The sequence below is a fragment of the Labrus mixtus genome, chromosome 10 (assembly GCF_963584025.1).
Source record: "Labrus mixtus chromosome 10, fLabMix1.1, whole genome shotgun sequence".
NCBI classification, from domain to species: domain Eukaryota; kingdom Metazoa; phylum Chordata; class Actinopteri; order Labriformes; family Labridae; genus Labrus; species Labrus mixtus.
The window spans coordinates 16,072,972-16,089,502 of NC_083621.1; the positions used below are offsets into that span (position 1 = coordinate 16,072,972).

Genomic DNA, 16,531 nt, shown 5'->3' on the forward strand with positions numbered 1-16,531 from the left:
TTTTAAAAATGTAACATGCGCCTGCATGTGGGACATTCTGTCCTGTAGATAGCTGGGATGTGGTGTCCTGAGTGACATTCTGACATTTCAGCATGTAGGTGGCAGAGAAGGAAAGGTCAGGAGGTCACAGAGACAAACCCAGTTTATTCTCTGGAAAATATGCATTTTATGAGAATCCAGCTGTTGCAGCAAAGTGAAGAAATACCTTTTTGTGATGGTGGTGCTACAAAGGGAGCAGGACGTTTGTAATCTCATCAGGATCCATCCTCCCGTAACCAAATTTTAAACATTGTAGAGAGCTGTCTCCCCCCGCCCCCTCCTCTCTAGAGTCGATGCTCATGCAGGTTGCCATGTGGTGAACACTGAAGCTTCAGTGTTTAGCCAGCTCTTCATCGGTCTGTAAACCTTTCTGCGTTCTAACCTCTCTCCATTTTTCAAAAGCATCTCCAATATTGATCCTAGTTTGAGCACGTTTCATGGAGCTTATTAGAAACATGCAGAGGCGTCCATCGCTGCAACACCTGTTGGTTTGATGTTTGCCATGTTTGTACTTTGGGTTTGTGCTTTAAAATGTTTTCCTCCAGCAGCTGCAGAAGCCATCTGATGTTTGAAACTTGTATCTCAAAATGACTTTTTGAGACGGACAGGGAGGGCGTGAGGTGGCGGGATTCGATTAAAGTAGGAGGAGAGCGATGGAAACGTGTTTAACCTTTCTCAATCTCCTCTTCCTCCATATGACCGACGTTAGCTGCTGCATGCATTTACACACTCTGTTAACCCTTCTCGCCCTTGTGTGTTGCTGGGAGAGAGTAAATCTGGACGCCGAGGCCACTGTTACGCAGCCTGTTAACCCCGTCTCCGTCAGCTTTGAGAAAGAGCTGATCATGCTGTTTCCTCTGGGTGTAGAGATGTGTGTTAATGAGGCTTGTCTGCAGGCCTTGAATGATATTCTTACACTGTTATTTATAAATGTAAAAGTTGTTGGTTAAATCTCGTTGGACGCATGTTGCAGTAGCCTCCATAAAACTCAAAATCCAATCCAATCTAAAATGAATTTAATTTATGAAAACAACAAAAAAAGTGTTGTTAAAACAGTAAAAAGTACTCACATCCCTCCTGGACTTTAATCCAACTTTCCCTTTGTCGCCAGGTGACCTGTGTGAGGAGGTGGTTGACCCTTGTCTCCATGGTTTCGACCCCTGTCAGCACGATTCAAAGTGTGTCCGCGTCGGCCGCAGCTACAGGTGAGTGACAGCTTCGCAGGAGGTCAGCATTTAAAAGGGTCAGAAGTCGCATCAACAAAGTGACAGGAGCAGCGAGGTCAACAAGTTAAAAGGATTTTTTTTGTTGTTGTTGGTGAAACAAGAAAAATCTGACCGGTCATCTCTGCCCGGGGATTTGAGCTCTCGATGAAGCAAACAAACAACCAGACAGACGCAGACAGAAACACATGGAATGATGTTTATTTGAGAAACATGCGGCTGTTTGACTTGTTTGTACGACTGATGGTACATTTGATCTCTATGTCTTTGTTGTTTATCTTGATTTTACCAAACGGCAACCTCCAGCCGATGCTGAAGGGTAAAATCCTGCATTTCCTCGAGTGTCCACTAGAGGCTGGCTGCAGAAGGACAGGAAGTCACATACACACCCATTCTAAAAAGCCTGTTTTTTTACAGCAGAGATTAACATGTTTACAGTCTGGTTCAAAAAACCAAATAGGTGTGATTAGCTCATGTCTCGATCGGCACACACTGTACGGGGGTGTGAATGTTGTGATGACTCATCCGTTTTGATTTGATGAAGGATAAGAGGATAAGGCGTGTAGCTGACCTGATTGACAGGCGGGTGCAGTGTAACGGTTTGTCAGGAGGCTTAAAACCCGCCTCAGCTCCAGCTGTCAGCCTGTCGTTAGGTTGACTGAAAGTTAGACTGAGACAGCATTTCCAGCATGGAGACCGCCATCGAAGGGACTCCAGCGCCCCCTGCAGGAACAGACGGGTGACATCACTCAGAGTTCGTCCTTTAATATTAACAGTCTGTGGAGAGGACCCGTGTTTTTCGAGAAACGTATTCGATGTGTATTTTAACTTTGTAGTTTGACACATGTCCCATCTGTTAACATGGAGGAGGCGGGTTTTATGACTTAGCCAGTCAGCAGGGGGAGCTCTAAACGTTTTGTCTTCACGTTTACAGAGCAGTCATGTTGTCCATCTTTTTATACTCCTACGTCACTCTAGGTGCGAGTGCTTACCCGGCTATGTGGGCCAACACTGCGAGCAGGACTTCAACGACTGCCTGGAGAATAAGTGTCAACATGGAGCCGAGTGTGTGGACGCCGTCAACGGATACACCTGCGTGTGCAAAGAGGGTTTCAGGTGAGAGTCGTGGAAACAGGCACCACCACACTCTGCAGGGCCAGACTGGGAGGAGATTACAGATGGCGCTTCTTAATCAGACACTTGACTGTCTGGACCCAGCGGGTGTGTGTGTGTGTGTGTGTGTGTGGACCAGATGCAGCTCCATGTGGTTAATTATAGCAGAGACTGTTGGCATGAGGGAAACAAATTCATCACAAGGGACGGGGAGAATTACAGAGAGAGAGAGGGAGAGAGAGAGGGAGAGAGAGGGATGAAGGTAACAAATGAAAACAGAAAGATGGAAAACCGAATTTGCTGAAAGTTCCACTTCAAAGAAGTTAATTTCCAACAAATTAAGTTAACCATGAAACATTCCTGTTTCCTTTGGGTGAATTCTATTTTCAACTCTCAGCCCAGAAATAAACACACTGAGACCAAACACAGAACAAGTACTAAACAAGTTAAATCAGAGCAAAGGGATGTAACAAATGACCCCATTAAAGCTCCATGAATAAATTATCGTCTGTGTAATCTGCCCCCCCACCCCCCCACCCGCCCACCCCCCTCAGTGGCCTGTTCTGTGAGAACCCTCCGCCAATGATCCTGCTGCAGACCAGCCCCTGTGACCAATTCGATTGCCAGAACGGCGCCCAGTGCCTGGTTGTTGCCGGGGAGCCTGTCTGCCGCTGCATGCCCAGTTTCTACGGCAACAAGTGCGAGAAGATGGCCACCGTTCACTTCCTGGGTCGGGATGCGTACGTGGAGCTGCCAGGCGCCAAGCTTCGTCCAACTGCGCATATTTCATTACAGGTAAGGTTTCCCTTCTCTGATACATTGTTCTTGTCCAGGTGTTTGAAGGTGTAAGGAGGCAAACATTGTAGGGATGTGATCTCTTCTTCATGATCGGGTTAAAACTCGGCTGCTGCATTTTGTGCGAGCTGAAGACGGGGGTTGACATGATTCAGTGATGACAAAATAAAGTGAATTACAATGATCGATGCCAGTGGATATGAATGCATGGATAACATTTTTGGGATTGACAACTTCAATCCTGATTTTACCCATGACACCTAGTGTTTAAATGGGTACTGCAGTCCAAATTCTAAACATTGTAGAGAGCTGTCTCCCCCCGCCCCCTCCTCTCTAGAGAAGATGGTCAAGCAGGTTGCCATGTGGTGGACACTGAAGCTTCAGTGTTTATCCAGCTCTGCGTCGGTCTGTAAACATTTCTGCGTTCTAACCTCTCTCCATTTTTCAAAAGCATTTCCAACATTGATTCTAGTTTGATCACTTCTATCTGAACCAGTTTTCTTGCCCGCTTCCATCGCTGCAACACCTGTTGGTTTGACCTGATAACTGCTCTCATATCTGGCAAATCGAGGGGCATCCAAACGGCCGTGTGGGGGTGTCTTAAAACCGCCTACCTTCTCTGGTCCAAACAAATCCAGAGCATTCAGGACCAGAATCTAAAGTTAGAAGGAGGACATACTGGCTGCTGCATTGTTGTCAGATAAGCCAGCACTTCAACATAGCATGTTTCCTTAATGTCTGATCATATAGTAAGGTCACTTTATCATTTCACTAACTACACATCTCACTGATTGGTCCTTTAAAATATTTCCAGCCAAAGTGTGTTGACCTTTGAGAGTACTAAAGTCAAAACTTTTTCAAGCAGCTTGAATTTGAGCTGTTAGCTGCTCAAATCAAGCCGATGGAGTTCCACAAGTTCGTGCCGACAAAGCAAGGCAAACATCTGCTGCACCCTCTGTTTCCATCGCACAGCGAGCACTCAAGCACACAAACACACGCAGAAGTACACACACACATCATTCACGATACATTTTGGAGTCTTGTTCTAATAGAGTCGTTTTTTCCTCCTATTTGGAATCGAAAGTGTGAGTGGGCGAAAGAGAAACAAGAAACGGGGGGCAGTCTAATTGATATTTCCCACCTGTTTGGATCTGTGTGAGTGTTTGTGATGGGTGTGTGTGTGTGTATGTGTGTGTGTGTGTTTGTGTTCCTGCCAGGAGCTTTCAATGTCAGTGCCAAGGCTGTTTAAACTCTACCAAGAGGCCCCGACTGAGCGGCAGGAGGGAGAAAATGAAAAGAGAACGAATGAAAGGGCCAGAGCACTTCATAAATCACTGGATGTTTTTCCTCTTTAACACTTTGCTCTCTCTCTCTTTTCTTTCAGTCTACATCCAAGTTCTCAGCTCGCCCGCTTTCCTACCTCTCCCTCTCCTCCTCCATCCTCCGTCTTTCTCTTGTTCTCTGTCCCAGTCTTCTTCTTCTCTCCTCTTCTCCTCTCGGTCTGTATACCTCCACCTCCTGTTTCCTCCAGCAGCTCGTTAGCAGGTGTTGACTTGGCTCGGCTCCGTTAGAGCCAGAGTGCTAAGTGCTTGGCCCCCATCGGCCCCCGTTTCCACACGCTAGTTAGTTAGCACTTAGCAGAAACCGCAAGTGAGTGTGACATGTTGAGTGTGTGTGAAGGAGGGAGACGTGAACGACCTCGTTTAGAGACGGGAGCGCCAGGATTGACATTTTCTCCTTTATTGTAGTTCTTTACGTTTTTGACCGTATCGACTCATTTCTTTATGATGTAAAGATGCATTTACACTTATTAATAATTATATCTCTTAATCAACTAGCTCGGAGCTGTTTAAGGTGTCGCTGCCAGCCAAAAAATGGCGTTTGTGGACACAGGCCTGATTAGGTAGTCTATTAAACCCAGAGATGAAAGATGGTCAACGTGAGTTAAGTCATTAAATCAGGACAGGAAGCGTCTTCATTTCTTTACCCACCTCCTCTCTCTCCGCAGGTTGCTACAGATAAAGACAACGGCATTCTGTTGTACAAAGAGGACCACGACCCGCTGGCTCTGGAGCTCTACCAGGGACACATCCGGCTCATCTACGACATCGCCACCTACCCACCCACCACCGTTTACAGGTAGGCCACACACACAAGTATGAAGTGCTGAAACTTAAAGGAGCAGTATGTAACTCTGACACCTAGTGTTTAAAATGGGTACTGCAGTCAGAATTCAAAACATTGTAGAGAGCTGTCTCCCCCCGCCCCCTCCTCTCTAGAGTCGATGTTCACACAGGTTGCCATGTGGTGGACACTGAAGCTTCAGTGTTTATCCAGCTCTGCATCGGTCTGTAAACCTTTCTGTGTTCTAACCTCTCTCCATTTTTCAAAAGCATCTCCAACATTGATTCTAGTTTGAGCACGTTTCTGCTCGTGGAGCTTATTAGAAACATGCAGAGGCTTTTTAGGTCGGGTACAATCACTTCTATCTGAACCACTTCTCTTGCCCGCTTCCATCGCTGCAACACCTGTTGGTTTGACCTGATAACTGGTCTCATATCTGGCAAATCGAGGGGCGTCCAAAACGGCCGTGTCTTAAAACCGCCTACCTTCTCTGGTCCAAACAAATCCAGAGCATTCAGGACCAGAATCTAAAGTTAGAAGGAGGACATACTGGCTGCTGCATTGTTGTCAGAGAAGCCAGCACTTCAACATAGCATGTTTCCTTAATGTCTGATCATATAGTAAGGTCACTTTATCATTTCACTCACTACACATCTCACTGATTGGTCCTTTAAGGACAATACGTACATCCACACACCCACAACTGAAGATTGAAGGGTCTGAGGTTTTTACAGACATTACTTCAGGACTTTTGGGAAGGTGCTGATTCGGTCATGCAAACTCTCTACCTCTCACACTCCATGTGATCCATGTCTGAGCACTTCCCTCTGAAAACAAACATGAACTGAGAAACATTCCTTTACAATCCCGACTAGACAGTCATGTCCCCGAGTGAAACCCGCCGACGTCTCTGCAGGTAAAACTTCAAAGAGAAGGAACAAAAGCCCTCATTCAGTGGGTTAGTCCGTATAATCCCTGGATATGATATAAGACACGACGTTCACAGGTTCATAGGATCGGATATAACGAGCTAAGCCATGGGAACGGTAGAGGTAATCCAGGGAAAGAACATGATAATGTTTTCAGTAGTTGGGATTTTATGGAATGTGTGCAGAGATATTACAGTACATGACATGGAAGACAAACAAAAGAGGCCAATATAAACGTGTGAAATATAACCGTTTGTGCAGAAATGCTCATATGGTCATACACACGGTGAGCACAAGTTCAAAATACACATTCCCATTAGCATGAACAACAATACAGACACTTCTCCTGGCATCTTTTTTTAAAAGTTTCAAATTAAAAGGAGAAACAAACGTTGAGTAATGTGTCACACGAGTCAAACTGTCCGTCAAAGCTCAGCCCGGGTTAAATACACAGCTTACGCCATGATGTCAGGAGTCTCCAGAGGACGCCGTTTAACCAATCATAAGCCGTTTAAAGCAGTGTCAGACTCTGTCATCTATTATTATGATTTCATACGAGCCAGGCGGCTTGAACTCAACCACATTTATGTCACCTATGTGTTAAGGTTTCATAAATGCAGATGGATCGGCTCACTTCTGGATCAACTTTCTTGTCGTCTGTGTGTTGTATGAGTATAAGGGCACTCCCACACTATGCTAAGTAAGTATGCTCCCTCCCAATCCCCCCGCTGACCTGCACTCACTCTGCTCCAGGACTAACCAGGCCTGAGCACGGTTGCCTTTTGTTCAAAACGTGGTAATATGGCCCGACCGATATGGAGTTTTTGGTCCGATACCTTTATCGAGATCAGGGAGATGTGTTGATCCCTCAGTTATCAGACTCTTGTGGCGAAGATTTATAACAAAGACAAGATGGTCGCTCAGCTGGAGAGTAACTGAGCATGTGCGTACAGCATCAGAGTGCTGTCAGAGCATCTGCAGAGTGATGATGCTTGTTGTAATCCATACAGCGCCCTCTGCTGGTGACAGAGTACTGCTAGTGTAACACAATGAAACTCAAATGAAATTATATTTGACTGGTGAATAAATCTAGTAATATCGGCGCATATCAGAGATAAAAATTAGCCGATACAGATAGTCACTTGAGATGCTTATATCGGCCGATAAGTCGGGCTGGCTCTATTGGAACTACAACACGTACATGGCTTGTGTCCCCTAGGAGCTACAAAGGCTCTGTGGAAGTGGATCATTAGCACGCCCCGTCCACCAGTTAGTTTCGAACTGAAGAAGCCTTTCATAGGAGAGGTGAACGCCGCCAAGATCTTCAACTAAGTCCAGTAGCCTTTGGATCGAGCTTCCATTTACCAAGACCTGGATGACTGAGAACCTACGCAGACAACCCTGATGTCGGTTAGCGCCTTGTTTGTTCTGAAAGAATCATTTGGATTTTTACTGAAAGCGTCTCGGAGTGTCTTTGCACGGCGGTGTTTTGAACATGATGCCTGCTTTCACCAGTTGAGATGGACATATCCAGCAGTCTGCAGATGTGTTGGGTTGAGAGCGTTTAGCATAGTGTAGCATAGTGCTGGCGACTTTGAGCTCTTTATTCTGTCTTCACTGACCTTTGATAAGCTGCTGCATACAAACAGCTTAATTATGATGAACGTGTGAAGCTGTGTGACCCATGTCGGTAAAATACTTTGACCTTACCCTTCTCTGTGGAGTCCGGCGTGCAGGATCAGCTGCAGAGCTGTAACCCTGGAGCTGATGGAGACCGTGACCTGCTTAAGGAGAGTTTAGCTGGGCGGACATGTTTTGTTTGCCATAACAACAATTAACCTCCTGGCCTACACGGCTGTAATTATATGAAGTTGGTGCACTTTCCATTTCTGCAGCGATATTCTATTTCTTCACATGAATGGGACCGGTTTGTAATGGGGGTGGATGTGTAGAAAGCACTTATCCCTAACATGACCTTAACCAGAGTGTGTGCTTGTGCTCACAAGAAATGACGCATTGTGAAAGGCAAGACGAGGGCAGGAGGGAGGGATGGTTAGAGAGGAAGGAAGAATCAAATGAAAGAATGGAAACGATGGGGTGAATCTGATTAGCCACTGGCACGGACGGTGAGGGGAGGAGACGGGGTTGAAAAGGTTGAGTGGGAGAGAGCAGAAGACCGCAGACGCATGTGTGGATGCACTGAAAGGCGGATTGATCGGTCGAGAGGCGGGCGGAGTTAGAGAGATGGTGGCGGAGGGCGTGTGTGAGATAGCAGAGGACGTGATGGAGCGATAACTTGGCAGGATGGGTTGCTCGCCAGAGGAGAAAACGGGAGTGTTGAAACAGATGGAGAGGAGCAGACGAAATGAAAAAGGCCATGAGACACGGTTGAACAGCAGGATGGAGGAGTGAGGGATGACAGAGGGACAGAGTGAAAGAGAGAGGTTGGAGGGGGGGGGGGGGGGGGAGAGGGGGAAAAGTAAACCACAGCATGAGTCAGGGAATTATCCCTGTCTGGTCTCGTTAGCTTGACACGGGCCACGCCTGAGGGGGACGGACGGACGGATGGACGGACAGGGCGCAAGGAAAAACGGAGCGAGAACAAGAGAAAGGAGGCATAAAAGAGACGGGACAAAGAACGTGTGTGGTAGAGAAATGACTGATAATGTAGAACGGGAAGATGAAACAGAAAGTCATCGATGACAGAGGCAGAAAGCGAAAGCACCCTGCTCTCACATCCTCACTCCTGAAGAATTCTAGAAAGATTACAGCACAGCCTGTCCCTGAAATGTCCCAAAGTTATTCTTCACACATGTCCTTAACAGCGTGACGTTTCCCCCGTCAGATAGGAGGCGTATCTCTCAGGTGGCTGGACATGGCGTGGTGAAGGACGCTGCGGTCATATGTACAACTTGCCCTCGGTATCAACGAACAAGGGGAAAAGGACGTATTGGTGAGGAGAAAAGAGTGAACCACCAGTCGTTCACTGGTCACATGATATGGACGTCATCACCCCCTCCTTTCTCTCGCCCTGGGGTGAATTTTCCTGACTTTTACCTGCTGTGTTCTGCTCACCTTGACTTCAACGCACAGTTTGTAAATTCCTCCACCGCGGGACCCTCGATTAAAACAATAACAAATGGTTTGATGTCGAGGCTGGCGGTGAATCATGGGAGTGATCCTATCTGCTACTTCACCTCGATTTTCGCGCCCCTTCGACTTCAGTCTTAATGTTGCGCAGGCGTTGTGGGGGTACGAAGTGATCCCCCCTCTTCACCGTCTTTGCGCTGTGTGTGTGTGTGTGTGTGCATGTTTGACTGTTTGTGTATGTGCAGCTCCTGCTGTGCCGCGCTTCCACAATGCCAAAACTCACAAACTGGGACATCGATATTACGCCGTCGTGGAATCATCAGTATGAACGTACAAAAACATGAGGGCAGCTGAACTTGGTTGCGGCACTAAGCAGTCTGAAAAGGGTTAAAGAGAGAGAGGTCCACAGAGGTCAAATCTGATCACATAGCTAAGCTAACTCTGTTCCATGTGTCAGCACTCCTGATTGATGCAAGGCTTCATGCCTGCACGAGGCTCGTTTTGCCATCAGATGATTTGTTGTGCTTTGACTGTGCCATCTTTTGATTACACGAGGTGGAACACTTCATTTGGAAAAAGGCTGAACACTGATTCAGACTGCTCCGCTAGTCATACACTGATACTGACCAGAACGGCGGAGCTATTCAGCCACCACAATCTGAGGACAGCATTTCTGGCAGATCCCAAACATGGCGCTGTCAATACAGTTACTGTGGTCGTCCAACTGAGGGCCAGGGACCGCGGCCATTCCCTGGGTTGGTTATCGTGTGCTGAAACCAGAGAGCTAGAGAGGGCATTTTGTTTGAGCCAGCTTTTGAAGACAACTGAGAAGCAGGAGAGAAAAACAAAATGGTAAATTAGTTTTACCAGAAAAACGTGTATGCTTTCTATTGTGGGATTATTTTGTCTATGAGGTTGAATTAAGGCGACACATTAAAAAGGAATCGCAGGATTAATAGGCAAAAAGACAAAAACCTGCAATGAAAAAATTTAATTTAATAAGGAAATATCGAGCGAGGAAAGTAGGATGCTCTCCTGATTAGACTGAATGATGCCGACAGTAAAGACAGAAGTATGATGATAAAAATATAAAACATGCAAGATGTGTACAAGTCAGTAGATGACATGCCCTATCGAACCCCCTGCAGATGATCCAAAATGCAGCAGCACGACCTCCCAAAACATCATGTCACTGGGCATCTTCCTCCACTGGCTCCCAGTTACTGCTCACATCAGATTTAAAACTCTGTTGCTCGCTTACAAAAACATCTCCTCCTTACCTGAACTCTCTCATCCAGGTCTACGCTCCCTCAGTCCCTTACTAGACTCTCTGTCGCCCCCAGGTGGTGGAACTCCCAAAATCCATTTGATCTGCAGAGTCCCTTTACACCTTTAAGAAAAAGCTAAAGACCCAGCTCTTTATGAACACCTACGACCTTCATGATGATGATGATGATATTTAGGATGGTTTTGATGCTGATTAGAGCTATAAGAACAGCTGTCGATGTTGTGCTCTTTCTCTGGTCACTTCCTGTCAGCACCTGTGCTCTGCCTCTGGTCACTTCCTGTCAGCACCTCTGGTCACTTCCTGTTAGCACCTGTGTGTCCGATCAGACTTAAAGCTGTTTGTTTACACTTCCTGTCATTGTCTCCTCCTCTCTCTCTCTCTCTCCTTGCTTGTGTTGTTCTTACTCTCTGATGTTCGTTGGATAAAGCGTCTGATAAATGAATTGTAGAATTGTAGAGGGGGTAGGACGAGTTATATAAACAGAGATGGGTGAAGGCGTACACGTTCTTTGTTGTTCATCTCATTAGCAGCATATGAAGGTGGTTAGTCATATCCAGTATTAAATGGACATTCATGTGCAGGAGAGAGTGTGTGTTTGCTGAGTATTAATGCGCTGCCCTTTACTGATGACACACTAATCTCCCAGCGGGTCACTGAGAGCACATCTACTGATATTCATCAGCAAGGGGCAGAGGACGGAGGAGGAAGGAAAGGACAGGAGAAGGATGGAGGAAGGAGAAAAAGTTGTGCAGGCATTAGATGCATGGATGGATGACAAATAACACTAGAGGCTGGCTGGAGAAGCACAGGAAGTCACATACACACCCTTTCTGAAAAGCCTGTTTTTTACAGCAGAGATTAACATGTTTACAGCCTGATTCAAAAAAACAAATAGGTGTGATTAGCTCATGTCTCGATCGACACACACCGTACGGGGGGTGAATGTTTTGATGACTCATCCGTTTTGATTTGATGAAGGATAAGAGTTATTCACAATAAGGCGTGTAGCTGACCGGATTGACAGGCGGGCGCGGTGTAACGGTTCATCAGGAGGTTTAAAACCCGCCTCAGCTCCAGCTCTCAGCCTGTCGTTAGGTTGACTGAAAGTTAGGCTGAGACAGCATTTCCAGCATGGAGACCGCCATCGATGGGACTCCAGCGCCCCCTGCAGGAACAGACGGGTGATGTTAATAAGGCTACGTCCAGTAACATTTACAGTCTTTGGTTTGAACACCCACATTCTCTGAAAGGAGACATTTAACCTAAACCAGGCAGGCGGTAAACTAATAACTTGTTGAACTTTGATTGTAATGTAACTAATGATTTAACATGTCCTATGTGACCTTTCGTGTTGACTCATCATGCAGGTTCTTTGATATGAACATTTATTCATACTTCAACCTTCACAATAAAACAGTTCTGCTTATTCAGGGCTGCGTGCGTGATTTCAGACGAGTCGAGTGACTGAACGTCTGACCCGACTCTGGCTCTGTGAAACCGCCGGGCTGTGGTTCAAACTCACAGACAGTCCTTGAACATTAGGAGTTTAAAACCCTCGGAGGCGAGTCAAATATTCTAATACTGAAACTTTATAGGCCTGAAGCTTTGAGACGTCTCTCCTGAAAGCCGACATTCAAACCTTGATGATCAACACCTGAAAAAGTAACACGGTAACATGTGGACTGTTCGGCCTGGTTTGATGAAAGCTGAAGAAAAAAAGAGAGAAAACAGTGAAGGAGCTCGCTGTTCAGCAGCTGCCGTCTCAGCGTTGACTAATTGAGGTTACCACGGTGATATGGGACGGGGATGCCTGTCTGCTGAACATCATTTTAATCAGATCGGGCTGTTTAACACACACACATGGAGCTCCCACACAAACACACATGCACACAAGTGCAGACTTGTGTGCATGCAAATAGAACCAAAACTACTCTTCAGTGTACACGCATGGACACACACAGCCGGGCAAAACTCCTCCAGTTAAGAGCACATGTAAATAAAGATATGCACATTCGGGGGCGCCGTAGGTTAATGCTTGTTCCCCATGTACGGAGGCATATTCCTCCAAGCGGGCTGCCCGGGTTCGAGTCACGGGTTGAATGCATAAACCTGCACACACACAAACACACACAATTCCCAGATGTGGTGATGAAACGTTGTGAGTAAATGATCGCTGTGCCTAATTAGAGTTCAGTGTAAGAGGATCTGTGCGGATGTGTGTAGTCCAAAGTTCTGTCCGTTAACGATCTATTCTTTGGGGGTGAAGTTTGTGTGTATGTGCCATCTTTTAGTGGAAGTTGATTCTCGACTGACAGGAAATGTAGATTGGGCTAAAATAGAAATAAGAATACAACCACTGCGTTCACACTGCAGGCAAAAGTGACCCATCTCTGATTTTTCAGTTTGAAGCGGCTGTGTGGCTCTGAACTGGAAGGTTGCGGGTTCGATCCCCAGCTTCTGCAGCTACCAGGCTGCTGTGTAGAAAGTCTATCAGTGTTAACTCGTCCATTCATACACATTAACGAAGCAGCAGGAGCAGCTCGGGGTTAAGTGTCTTTCCCAAGGACACATCGGATATGTGGCTGCAGGAGCTGGGGATCGAACCCCCCGACCGTCAGGTTGAGAGACGACCGTCTCTAGTGTGGATGCAATCTAAGAGAGACGGGAGCAGTTAAAATCTGCCACCTCTGTGTTTACTGAAACCTTTAATCGACACACTGGACCCTGAAGTGTCGCTCACATGTTGATGAAGAGGAGAGAAGCTCTTCAGACACCGTTTTCAAAATATCTTCTTCAACATGGAATTAAAAAAAGAGATCACTTATAATTAAATATTTATCTCTTGCTTTATCAGACATAAACACATCTTTAGAAGGTTGTGATAAACCTCTCGATGAACCACTGATGAGACCCGAGACTGACAGCATCCTGTGCGTCTGGAGTCTGCTCAACCACACAACAAGTCCTCTACTGCCCCCCGGTGGAGCTCCTGTCTCACAGCAGCTGAATGGAGAACGTGTGTGTGTGTGTGTGTGTGTGTATGTGTGTGTGTGTGTGTGTGTGTGTGTGTGTGTGTGTGTGTGTGTGTGTATGTGTGTGTGTGTGTGTGTGTGTGTGTGTGTGTGTGTGTGAGTGTGAGAGCATGTTTGAAGTTCAGACTTCTCGCTGACACACACAATCCATTTCAGAGTGTGTTGAGCAGTGTTAGCGGGGCTTTGATTGAACTCTCCACACACTTGAACACATTTCAAAGGGGATGAAGTGCTTCTTCAACGAGAGCAGAGAAGCTTCGGGAAGGCGGAAAAAAGGAGCAGAAATGATTGTTGTTACGGAGAGAAAGGAGGAAACAGACGAGCGGAGAGAGAGGAGACGAGAAAGATGAGTGAAGGAAAAGGAGGGACCGGTGTGAGAGATGAAAGCAAATATTGAAGAGGAGGGCAGTGCGCTAATCTTTCAGGCGAGCAGAGCATCTTCTCGTTCGGTAGCCTGTTTGTGATCTTTATTAAATTACATGGCTCCTAAAGGAAACCATGGATGTGTGTGTGTGTGTGTGTGTGTGGGGGGGGGGGCGACAGTGAGGGAGGAGCTCTTGTTTTAGAGATGCTGAACTCCAGAGGAACAGTAACACCACAACTGGATGGGTTTGTGTCTCATCTCTCCTTGTGACATATTGAAAGACAGATTACATTTTAGTTTAATAAAGTTATTCCAAGGAAACGTTAATCCTTAATTGTTCTATTATAAGTCAAATAAACGACAACAACAACAAAACAATGTGAGGAAAAAGATCGTACCTGCACCCTAAGCCAAAGAGCAAAAGCCCCTTGCGCCGTACCTGCCCCGTCCTCCATCTCTTTAATCATTTATATTCCTTTACTTTTTCTTCTAATGTTTCTGCTGCTCCCCTGCTCCATTGGCTGTTACAGAAACATCACCATAATATGAACACTGTACAAACAGCTGTCACTCAAAGCAGACTCGGGGCTCTCTTAGCGACTGAGCGATGAACGTCTGCAGACAAAGGCAGGTTTTGTCTTCGCTGTGGGAGTCTGAGGCGAACCACCACCACCAGCACCACCACCACCAGCATCAGCAGCAGGAAAAAGTGGCTTTACTTGTTCTTTTGTGTTCTGCTTGTTTTCTCCGGGTTCAGGGCAGAAAGAACTTCAACTTTTTACCAACCCGACATCTACCTCTCTCTCTCTCTCTCTCTCTCTCTCTCTCTCTCTCTCTCTCTCCCTCTTTGGGCTGTGCCAAACCACTGTCTCTATAGCTGTCTGTCCCCCCTCCAGCAAAAAACGTTTAGTGGGGAATCTCAGAAACCCTCATTCACACACACAAAAACACACATATACACACACACACACACTCACACACACTCTTCCCAGGGTCAGACATTGTGCATAGGGTCACGATCCTCGCTCACAGCAGACTCCTCTTCTGTGGAAACTTTTATTTCTTTAACAAAATAACAGCAGCGCTCGGTTGAAGGAGCCCGGGCTGCTAGGGGACCCAATCTGGGCCTAAAACCCCATGTTAGGCACCCCTGATCCAGATCAAGGCCACATTTAAACCCTCCCCTCCCCCCCTAAAAACACAGAACACAGCGAGCTCTTAGGATGTAATCAGTCTGTTTTATGTCTCAGAATAACATCTAAACACAGATCTCTCTCATTTCTGTTTCATTTTCTTCGGTCGATTTGCAAACAAAACAAAACAAAACGAGGAAAAAAAAAAAGGATGGAGTCTGTTTTTTGTCTCGCATTTCCAATCAGCTCAGTGGTGTTTTGTTTTTTTACTCTCTAACTGAGAATGTCTGGGGCAGAATTGAGCTCTAATTTATCATAATAGGAACCACACTGACAATCTCTGCTTCCTCTCTCCTCTTTTGTTTGCAGCGTGGAGTCTGTGAACGACGGCCTCTTCCACACGGTCGAGCTGCTGATCCAGAACCGTTCGCTGAGCCTGGTGGTGGACAACGGCGCCCCCAAGAGCCTGGGCAAGCTAGCACGCCAGCCCTCTGTTGACCACAACACCCAGCTTTACATAGGAGGTATTTACACACAGTTTTCAACAATCCAACACTCTACAAATACACACACAGATACACAATCCCAGCTGGGGATGTGGCGAGGACCAAACACGCCTCTGAGAACAGTCACACTTCATTTCTTAAGCACTGGACTGAAACGTAATGTTATTGTGGAACAGTGACAGCGATGTTTCCAGCCGCATGTTTTTGTTTTTGTAAAAGATGATCCAAGACAGAAACCCAAAGATGAGTGAAGGCTATTAATCAAGCTATCTTCCTTTCAAAGGGTTTTCTCTTTTGAACCTTCTCCTCCCATTTTAACTTCTTTTTCCCTCGACTTCCTGTCTTGTGACCCAGGGGTGCCAGCTCAGGTGGTGGCCTCAGGTCTGCGGCCCGGACCCGAACGCTCCCCTCAGGCTTTTAACGGCTGCATCCACAACGTCCGGATCAACGGGGAGCCTCAAGACCTGAGTTACCGGACCGCGGGAGGAGCACGGCCACAGGGGGTCGAGAGCAAGGTGACCACAAAAGAAGCAGCATCACACAAAACATTCTCATGATTAAATTCTGCGGTGCAAGAACCCCTCTGACCCAGCTCCTCTCCCTCCTGCTTCTGCCTCTAGGCTGATGGGATTCTTGCAGGGTGTCATTCGTGCAGCGTGTGTGCTCAGGGGGCCTGCAGGGAGGGAGGAGACACGGGGGTAACATGCGATTGTCCGCCGGGACGCAGTGGAGCCCTGTGTGACCAGACGACCGCACCGAGCCCGTGTCAGAACAGCAGGTGAGCCGAGACAGCGGACACTGAGCGAATACATGAAAGTTACATCCACGAGCTGTTACATGTCATCCTCTCGCTGCTGCATGGACAACTTTTTCATCCAATCAGTTCCCTTCCCAG

At 46.7% G+C, this 16,531-nt stretch overlaps 1 protein-coding gene across 1 annotated transcript in view; it reads left to right on the forward strand.

Moving 5' to 3' along the window:
• slit3 (slit homolog 3 (Drosophila)) overlaps positions 1–16,531 on the forward strand; it is a 241,704-nt gene that overhangs the window by 222,102 nt on the left and 3,071 nt on the right. The window contains exons 30-36 of the mRNA XM_061048549.1: positions 1,151–1,244; positions 2,241–2,378; positions 2,930–3,170; positions 5,179–5,309; positions 15,500–15,654; positions 15,991–16,151; positions 16,257–16,414. Coding sequence (XP_060904532.1) covers positions 1,151–1,244; positions 2,241–2,378; positions 2,930–3,170; positions 5,179–5,309; positions 15,500–15,654; positions 15,991–16,151; positions 16,257–16,414 — 1,078 coding nt within the window. The remainder of the gene's footprint in view (positions 1–1,150; positions 1,245–2,240; positions 2,379–2,929; positions 3,171–5,178; positions 5,310–15,499; positions 15,655–15,990; positions 16,152–16,256; positions 16,415–16,531) is intronic.